Here is a 10224-nt window from a genome sequence, read left to right as displayed (position 1 = left end):
AAAAAAAAAAAAAAAAAAAAAACTTAACAAGCCCTGTGTATACGAATTCTGAAAACACTGGCTCATGTGCCATATGAAACAACAATTGGAATTTTGGGGAACAAAGACATTATTTAGTCAACAATGAAATCTCATTTTAGGATTATTTTCCAAGTGCCATACCAAACTGTTTTCAAATGAATTCCTCTGTATGCTTGCATACATTTTATCTCTTAATAACCCTCATTTAACATTCATCCATCTTATTCTTCCAGTCATTTTACATGTGAAGAATCTGCCTCAAATCATCTTTTTTTTGAGACAGAGTCTTGCTCTGTTGCCCAGGCTGGAGTGCAGAGGTGCCATTTCGGCTCACTGCAACCTCTGCCTCCCGGGCTTCAATCGATTCTCCTGCCTCAGCCTCCTAAGTAGCTGGGATTACAGGCACCTGCCACCGTGCCTAGTTAATTTTTGTATTTATAGTAGAGACGGGGTTTCACCATGTTGGCCAGGCTGGTCTCAAACTCCTGATCTCAAGTGATCTGCCTGCCTCGGCCTCCCAAAGTGCTGAGATTACAGGCGTGAGACACTGCACCTGGCTTGCCTCAGTTAGTGTCCCTAGAGAATTGTCATATTAAGACTGAATTTGAAACCCCCTGAAAATCACTAAGTGCCTCACCGCAGTTACCTCCTCATTCACCGTCCACATGAATGCCCGCCTTAGCCTCAGTCAGCCTTTCCTGCCTTCCCCTGCTCTGCGGAGCGCTCACTCTGACACTGTGCATGACCGTTTCATTTCCCTCAGGGTGCCTTCAACAGCCACAGACGCATCTGACAGACGCCCCGAGCTCTTATATCCCATGGCATTGTTTTGTCTGTACTACTCCATCGGCACCGAAAACGTGCCAACCTGTATTATCATTTCTCTTTTTATATGCATATATCCGGCTCCTCAACTAAGCTTTACATCCTCAAGGACCCGGGGCACATCTTATGTGATGTCGTGCACAACAGCCCTCCGCCAGTACATCAGCACACCAAGCGCTTAGTGCACAAGGCTGACCTGCCAGTCACGGAATCTGGCGCTGGGTGCTGCAGGTGCAGTGAGCTCCACGCTGCTACAGCCAGTGGTCATGCCCAGCCCTCCTCACATCTGACCTGGCCACAGCATGAGTCAGTTGATCTCTCCCTTCTCCTGTAGACAAACCTTCTGCGTGGCCTCCAGGACCACATGCTGTGATCACTTTCCACCTCCCTTACTGGCCGTTACATCTGGCAGTGTTAACTAGCGGTTCCTCACATGCCTGGCCTCTTAAACTTGAAGGCCCCAGAGCGCAGTCCTTGGACTTGTTCTTTAAGTTCACTCTCTTAGTGGTCTCAGAGTCTCATTTTAGCGGTTCAAACTTACATCTGAAGCTCAGAACTCCACACTCTATCTAACTGCCTACCCAACTTGGCCACTTGAACCTCATTTGGTGTCTCCAACTTAACTTGAACCAAACCAAGTTCCTGGTCCTCCCAATCTTAGTTAACGGTAGTAACTCACTCTTTCTAGTTGCTCAGGTCGAAAATGTTGGCTCCCTCTTCCAAATACCATGTACCCACAATCTGATCACATCTTACCACCCTCCCTGCTACTACCTGGTCAAGATGCCAACATTTCTCATCATAGCTACTGCAAAAAAGCATCTAAACAGGCCCTCTTCCACCCTGGCCCTGCTGCAGTCTTCTCTCAGGAACAGCAGCATTGACTCTCACCGTTAGCACTGGAGTCAGATCTCTCACTCCTCTGCCCCAACCCCCACAGCGACCTGTTGCACTTGCGTCGTCTGTACTTAATGCCGCCCCTTGTCAGCCTGTTCCCACCTCTCGCCACTCTCCTTGCACACACTGCGCTTCAGCCACTCTGCCCTCCTCAAACGTGGCAGGCATTTTTCTGCCTCAAGACCTTAGCACTTGCCAGTGACTCTGCGTGAAACCTTTCTGTCCCCAAGAGCCACAGCCTCACGCCTGTTCCTGTCAAGAGCGTGCTCACATGCCACGTTCTCAGTGAGCCCTCCGACAACACTCTCTAAAACTCCAACACCAGCCTACATGCCCACATTCCTTATCCCCTTCCCTGTTCAGTTTCTCCACAGCTTGCATTAACTAATAACATACCACATACTTTATCTACTCATTTCGTTCTTAACTGTCTTCCCTTGCTCACAAGAATGTAAACGGCATAAGGATAGGAATTTTGTTCTGCTTTATACACCATGACTGAGAATAGTATCTGACATATAGTGGGCAATCAGCAAATATCTGCTGAATTAATAAACAAAAATGGGATGTAGATGATATAAAACATAGGGCATTAGGTCTCAAGCAGCCTATGGAAAACCATGAATGTAGAATATGTGTTTAGGTTTCAGTTCTGCCACATTTTAGCAATATAACCTAACCTTAGATTCCTTATCTGTGACATGAATACAAATACCTACTTCACAAAGCTGCAGAGGAAGGAAATGACATAACAACAGAGTAAGCACTGAATGATATTCTAATATTATTTTTATATAAATATAAAATAAAAATATGGTACTATTATAATCAAACTGTTGACAACAGTGACTACAGAAAAACATACTTTCCACCAAACTGATACTTACAAAAAAAGAAAAAACATACACTAAAAACACACATTTAATACATGACATACATGTTATATCTGTTTAGGACCTTCGATTATATGAAACAAATTATAAGTGTTTTAAGGGTTTAGGGACAAAGCAGTCCAAGGAAAGTGAAAAAGTTTAACAAGCTTCATGAAAGAGGTGAGTTTTGAGCTGAGCACTAGAAAAACGGGGTAAGATTTTAACAGGTAGACTAGGAAAAAAAGCTGCTCTCTGTCGGAGAGTGACATGAGCAAGGGAACCCAGGCCGCAATGAGTGTGACACGCCTGCGGCTTAACCGAGAGCCTTGACAAGTCAAGGGAAACAGCTGTTTATGAAAGAGTAGGAAGCAAGATTGAGTGCGTTTAGAGAACTCTGGAAAAGAGAAGAACGTGCTAGCGTGAGAAGGGATAAGCACAGAAGGAATAAAGATAAGCGAGGATTCAGGTTGTGATCTGCCCCTAGTGTCCCCTCTGTCCGTGAGTGGCATGTCTAACCCGATATACAACTAGAACCCCAGGGGGCCCACCACACTGCCTCCTCCTCCCCCTCATCCTCACTAGGTCTTACAACTTCACTGCCAAGGCCTTAAGTCTCACGCAGCTCCACCATCATGGCCACCCTACTCCTGACTCACCACCGAAATTACAACTGGAAGTTAATAAATGCTTTTGAAAAACGTATTATGTACATTTATATTATTATTGTGTAACATTTTCTCTTAGACATTATGAATCATAAGGAACTCAACATAGCACAAGGCAGTTTATGACAAACCCAACGACACACTTCCGTAACACCTCACCTAGCACAAACCTTCCTAAGCAGTACTCTTCTCTCTGAAAAGGAGGCCTAGCTGACTGTGTGTTTTTTATATGACCTAACCTATAATTAATCTCGACCTCAGTAAACATACTGATCTCTCATTCTCTCACCCTAATTCTAACCAATTTGGTCAAACTGAGCACAGAAACTAATTGAGTTAAAATGAAAACAATTTAGACTAACATCAAAATGAAAATTTACGTTATGATTTTACTCTCAACATTCACATAAAATAAAATTCTTTGGACAGAATAGATGCCAAATTATTAGCTCTATTTAAAAATGGTTCCTATAAAAATACATAGAAAATCCCTATAAATGGTTCTCTGCATGTATTAAAAATAGAACACTAATTTACAGCTATTTAAAATCAAAAGCTCAGTTTCATAAAAATCCTGCTTTGCCCTTAAATGTTGGATAAACAGGCTTACCTGGACTTTTAGCGATCGTTCCTTGGAGAGCCCTGTGGGAAAACGTGGAATATCCCACCAGCTTCGCCAGAAGATCTCTACTGCTGAGCAATTCTTCTAAACATTTCAACTGACCAGCATTTGGATAAAGAAAAATTTTATAAGCAGCTTCTCGCACCTACATTCAAAAAGTAAACGGTGAAGGTTATAAATACCATGACACAGTCCTACGCGACAATTACACAGGCTCATGCTCACCACTTGATCTGCAGATGATCACCGCTTTCAAAATAAAGCAACGGTCTACACAAGGCGATAAAGCTTCCAGAGTCATCCAACAGCATGGGATGCAACAGCATATGTGACTGCAGCTCTAGGGTACTGTTCTGAGGTACACTGGGACACACCTCTACCCAGTGCATGGATCTCTACGCTATACAGCGTCTTAACCAGGAGAAGTAAGGCTGCACGAATTTAAAAGTCTCTGTAGTCTAGAATGTCAGTCAATGCTGTTATTAATCATACTTTAAAAATAAGAAGTCTTGTATGAAATATAAGTAATTAAATCATTTTCATTCTTTTAAGTGTTTATGGCATTAATAATTCCACAAGTTAAACTTTTAGGGCTTAGTAATGCTAAAAAGTTTTTAAGGATACTACTATATTATTACTGAATTTTAGGTTAAAACAGTAGCAACACACAGATGGGACCTAAACAACAAAGAGAATGAAACATACATACCAAGTCATCTGGTGCTTCTGCATGGAGACCATCAATGATGATATGATCCCCAGCAGATGTAAAGTTATGACGAATGTGTTCTGGTAAGAGATGCTTCTCAATCTTGTTGGGAAAATTGGTTCCCATAAGAAATGTACTACTCAAATCCAAGATTTTAACATTGAGGTCCACTGCTCTTTTACGCTGTATGCAGGAGGAGCAAAAGTTATTTCAAGGCATTCTGAATTAATATTTCACGATTTAATAAACAAAATATAAAGATGTCAAATCAACATATACATTGTTGAGTTATCATTTAATAAAATATTAAATGTTAGTAAAATGAATATTACTATATTTTATAAATAATATATTAATTTCACTTTTAACAGATATTTAATATTCTAACAAAAAGATCATACTTATGATTTTCTGATGTTTCTATGCTTTAAGGTTTACATAACTTCTAGTTCTGTTTTATGTCTAGGTTATATAACTAATTGTTGAAACTAACAACATTAAAAAACACATACCAGGTGCAGTGACTCATGCCTTAATCCCAGCACTTTGGGAGGCCGAGGAGGGCAGATCACTTGAGGTCAGGGGTTGGAGACCAGTCTGGCCAACATGGTGAAATCCCATCTCTACTAACAATATAAAAATTAGCTGGGCGTGGTGGTGTGTGCCTGTAATCTCAGCTACTTGGGAGGCTGAGGCATAAGAATCGCTTGAACCCAGGAAGCAGAGGTTGCAATGAGCCGAGATCGCACCACTGTACTCCAGCCTGTGAGACAGAGGGAGACTCTGTCTCAAAAAACAAATAGTTCTTTGCAAAAGTGTAGTGAGCCTCCAGAAGTGGGGAAGCACATTCTAAGAGTTCTGATTTTGGCCGGGGGTGGCAGCACACGCCTGCAGTCCCAGCCCTTTGTGGGGCTGAGGCAGCAGGACCACTTGAGCCCAGGAGGTAAGGTCACACCACTACAGCCTGGGCAACAAAGTGAGACCCTGTCTCGGGAGGGAAAAGAGTTCTGATTTTGCATGTGCTTGAGCTGCTACAGAATGATACAGTTAAGTCTAAGAAGTAGACCGGAGCCCCAAGGCATGGTCCTGTCTTCTATTCCGTGTCCCTGTCATGTGGCACATGGTCCTCATTCCTGCCAGGCCCTCAAATGGTCAGTGATGAGGATGTGGATGGTGCCCGCACATCCGCCTAGCCTTAACCTCTGTAACACACAATCACCTGAGAAAACGTGTATTAGCAAAGGGGTTGCCATAAATGCTTTAAGATGAAATATAAACTAGAATCCACATAATAGTCAGGTTGACTGGAGGAATTTTCAGTTACTGGTTGCTAAAAAACTAGACAGGCTTTGCACTGGGCTCATGTTGGGCTTCGGGTGAAAGTGTATACAAATCTTTCTGGGAGGGGAGACAGCAATTAACAGGTTCTAAATTGTTCTGTGTTCTAAAAAATGATTAAGCCACAATACTAACATACTTTTTTTTTTTTTTGAGACGGAGTCTCGCTCTGTCACCCAGGCTGGAGTGCAGTGGTCAGATCTCAGCTCACTGCAAGCTCCGCCTCCTGGGTTCACGCCATTCTCCTGCCTCAGCCTCCCGAGTAGCTGGGACTACAGGCGCCCGCCACCTCGCCCGCCTAGGTTTTTTGTATTTTTAGTAGAGACGGGGTTTCATCGTGTTAGCCAGGATGGTCTCGATCTCCTGACCTCGTGATCCGCCCGTCTCGGCCTCCCAAAGTGCTGGGATTACAGGCTTGAGCCACCGCGCCCGGCCCACTAACATACTTTTTAAAGATAAACATAGATGATGTAGGGGTATGTTTGATAAGATGCTAAAAAAAATTGACTATATATCAATATCCCCAGAATTTCAATATAGAAAATTCAAATTTCATGGAAAAAACTTTTCGGAGACTCCCATTTCTTTACAGTCCAGATTTCCCTTTGCTCATTTTGTTCCTGATACGGCCATTTAACACCACCTAATGGTAACAAGTGGAATAACAAAAAAGATGAACAAGATTTTGAAATCACATTACAGTTCCAAAATTTTCTTCAAAACTTCTACTTTGAAAAAAAAAATGTGATAAAATTAACTACTTTGAAGATTTTATCAACTGATCAAATCTCTGGAAAAATCAAAACTGAGTTCATGCCGACTTCAATGATCTGTCAGGCATATCACTTCATCATTCCGTGGTAACAATGAAATGTACAATCATCTGAACTCTTCAAAAATTCTATGAAATTTCTGTGTTATTAAATAATGTTAAAAATAAACATTTCTATTAATTTTAAACTTATATTTCTATGAGACCTTAAAAATTAAGGTCGGGTGTGGTGGCTCACGCCTATAACCCCAGCACTTTGGGAGGCTGAGGTGGGTGGATCACCTGAGGTTGGGAGACCAGCTTGACCAACATGGAGAAACCCCGTCTCTACTAAAATTACAAAATTAGCTGGGCGTGGTGGCACGTGCCTGTAATCCCAGCTCCTCAGGAGGCTGAGGAAGAAGAATCGCTTGAACCCGGAAGGTGGAGGTTGCGGTGAGCCAAGATTGCCCAGTTGCATTCCAGCCTGGGCTACAAGAGTGAAACTCTGTCTCAAAAAAAAATTTAATTAATTAATTAATTAAATAAGAAACCAACTGGAAAGAATATAGGCTTTGATGATTTATAGATTTTGTTGGTGGGTTTATTTTATGGTCTCTCTTTTGAAAAATGGAACATGTCTACTTTATATTCTGTCCTGGTGGAGCACCTTTGAGAACAGACATGGAAGTTACAAAGGGAAAACTGAGCAGGTTTACTTTACCTGCATATTCAATATTGATGGGTTCCCCAGGGAGCTGCTCACTGGGAAAAAGGAGCTACACTGTGACAGTATGTTAGATAAAAGCGGCAAAGTCTATGCTGGTGAAACTGAACCTATATTATTTGTCAGCAAAGTTTCAAAAGCATCCTTCATGAGGATACATAAAAACTAAAACTATTCACCTGGATTCTCTACTAGCAACCTTCCTTCTGAAGATATCAAACTTGATGATAGCTAGCATTAGTATGATTTGTCATACATTCACTCAATCCTTTTTCCGAAACTAATATGCACTAAAAAACATGATCCATGTTCTCGATCCTTTGTAAGCCTAGAATTTAGATAAGCAACACAACAACAACAGCATCATCATCACCAAGAGGTAAAGAAGAATGCTACATGAAATAAGTAAAATGCATTCAGATGAATACAAAATGCCACCTGGGGGACGGATAAAAGCTTCACAGACAATGTGGCGTGAGGATGAAGCCTCCATGGGGATTTCGGCCAGGGAAACCTGGTGAGCAGGCTTAGGAGGACAGCGCACCACACACCGGGGAGGACGCCGTGTATGAGAGGCTGACAGCCGGAGCACAGCCACGAGAGTGAGCTCTCTGTTATATGTGAACTTCGCCAGTTCACTAGACTATGGGAAGTCCACAGGACGATTCTGGGCAGGAAAGTAACAAATCAATGTTTTATGAAAACTAATCCAATGTTCACAGACAGGGAAGACTGATCAGCAGGATGGTGACATGCTGGCCATGCAGGCTCTGGAGCCTGTCTGGCTTACAAAATAACCTCCCACAACCTCTACAGCTTTGGTTTCCTCATCTAAAAAAGCCAGAAGTAATAGTAGCACCAAGCTCAAAGTTGTTGTGAAGATTTGATGAGAAACAGATGATTTAAAATAGCAAGTGCTCAGTTGATGTTAAATATAATGACTGTTAGGAAGACAGAGGCCTTAAGAACAGCCCAGGTGTTTGGTGACAGGAATCAAGATGATGTGCTTTTGGGATGCAGACAGATGCAGGACTGTAGGAACAATGCAAGGACTTGGTTAGAAGATATGAGAATATTAGGAAGGGAAAGAATATAACTCACTCCAAAATTTTATTTTACAGAGAAGTATTAATGAAGAACTGATTTGGAAGGGGGCAAATGTGGTCACTTTAGGCAATTTGAGTTTACAGTGGAGCCCATAAGCCTCACGGGCCACTGGGAAGGCACGTCCTGGCTCAGGGTCAGAGCAGGAATCACATGCCGGGCCTTTAACACCACACAGGCACATCAGATGTGTGAAGGTTCCAGCATTACTCAAACTCGGCACCTATCAACATGGTGGCATCTACTGTACGCGACACATATTCCCAAGGCCCTACCTTCTACTTTCAAGATATTCTGATAACTTAATCACTTCATAGGTAAGTGGTTTAATTCTACCACATTTACTAGGAAAAATGTATTACTGTTTAAAACAAATAAACAAAAAGTCATAATAGTCTAGACCGCAGGGGAGTCGGGGAGACTGTGGGGCAGGCTGAACTTCCAATGGTGTCAAGTCTCTGCTGTTCTTCCAACCCTGAGTTTAAAACTGAAATGAGGCACTTGGTTTCTCAGGATGTTACGCGCTGGAAAGAACACTGGCCAGTGTTAGAAATTTTAAGAACTAACACTGGCCATTTGTTAGTTAGGATGGCAACTTGAACAAATCACTGGGTCTTGTTTCCACATCTGTAAAATGAAGGGGCTGGACTAGGTAGAAGGCCCTCCATCCCAGTGTAAACGCTGTGTAATCTATGCTTGCTGCATCTGTCAAACACACATATAATATAAATCAATACACTTTCGTAAGGTCTTAATGATATTCTCTGTACTACCCATCTTCAATGACATCAGCTTTCCCATTCACTTGGCAGTCTTTCCTGATATTGCCTATCTCATCCTAATTCCATGATATCTAAAACACTCCACTTGGCTCAAGTCTTCCTTAATTCTGAATTATCATGGTGTGATAGGTCAACTTCCAGAGAGGGGGCTACATTCAAATACAATCTATAGAAGAATTTTGTAACAGATAAAAAGACCTGCACATTTTTGCAGTATGCAAATTCAAGCAATATATACAAGGACTGTAGCAATAATGGTATCAACTAAATGTTAGTAAAACAGGAAGAGTCAAAAAAACAGAGAAAAGATGTACCTTTTCTTTGTCTAGATGGATTCCACTGATTTCAAAATCAAACATAAACAGTTCAGCCACTCGCCTATAAATGAAATGAGCCCCAGGTTATAACAGGTAATAAAAATTACTAACAAAAAAAATTGTGGTTTTTTGTTAAATAAATCAGTCTTTTTGAGCCTCACTGCCAAAAGTTTTTTCAAAACACACACACACAGACACACACACACACTTTGTTTTAAACAAGGATCTTAATATCCTCAGAAGTCAGGCAAAACATCTATCTGACTGACAATTATGATTGGCTCATCATATAAGAGCTTATTCCTTTATTCAGAGTACAAACCTGTGAAAGCCACCATAATAATTACTTATTTATTTCAACTCAATCCAAATCCTAATAATTAAAAACATAAAACAGGTTTCATATTTGGACAGTTTTTCAAAGGCCCTCTGCGTGAGATTTTCAGTTTTTCTTCCAGCCAGTAGCAGCTATTTAGAATATTAAATCCTTTGATGCTGTGCTGGACGCTGACTGTCTTGGCTATGAGAATTGTTTTCTTTCTTTTTACTCCTGCTTCATGCTTGGAACCAATTTCTTTTTTTTTTTTTTTTTTT

General features: G+C 41.5%; 1 protein-coding gene across 1 annotated transcript in view; it reads right to left on the bottom strand.

Moving 5' to 3' along the window:
- Positions 1-10224, bottom strand: part of MIPEP (mitochondrial intermediate peptidase) — a 151785-nt gene that overhangs the window by 126696 nt on the left and 14865 nt on the right. Inside the window, exons 5-7 of the mRNA XM_011958800.1 lie at positions 9628-9691; positions 4612-4794; positions 3891-4047 (exon numbers count right to left, since the gene is read on the bottom strand). Of these exons, the coding sequence (XP_011814190.1) occupies positions 3891-4047; positions 4612-4794; positions 9628-9691 (404 nt within the window). The remainder of the gene's footprint in view (positions 1-3890; positions 4048-4611; positions 4795-9627; positions 9692-10224) is intronic.

The sequence above is a fragment of the Colobus angolensis genome, unplaced genomic scaffold (assembly GCF_000951035.1).
Source record: "Colobus angolensis palliatus isolate OR3802 unplaced genomic scaffold, Cang.pa_1.0 Scaffold113, whole genome shotgun sequence".
NCBI classification, from domain to species: Eukaryota; Metazoa; Chordata; class Mammalia; order Primates; family Cercopithecidae; genus Colobus; species Colobus angolensis.
Note: the sequence above shows the minus strand (reverse complement) of the source record. Positions and strands in the feature narration are given on the sequence as shown.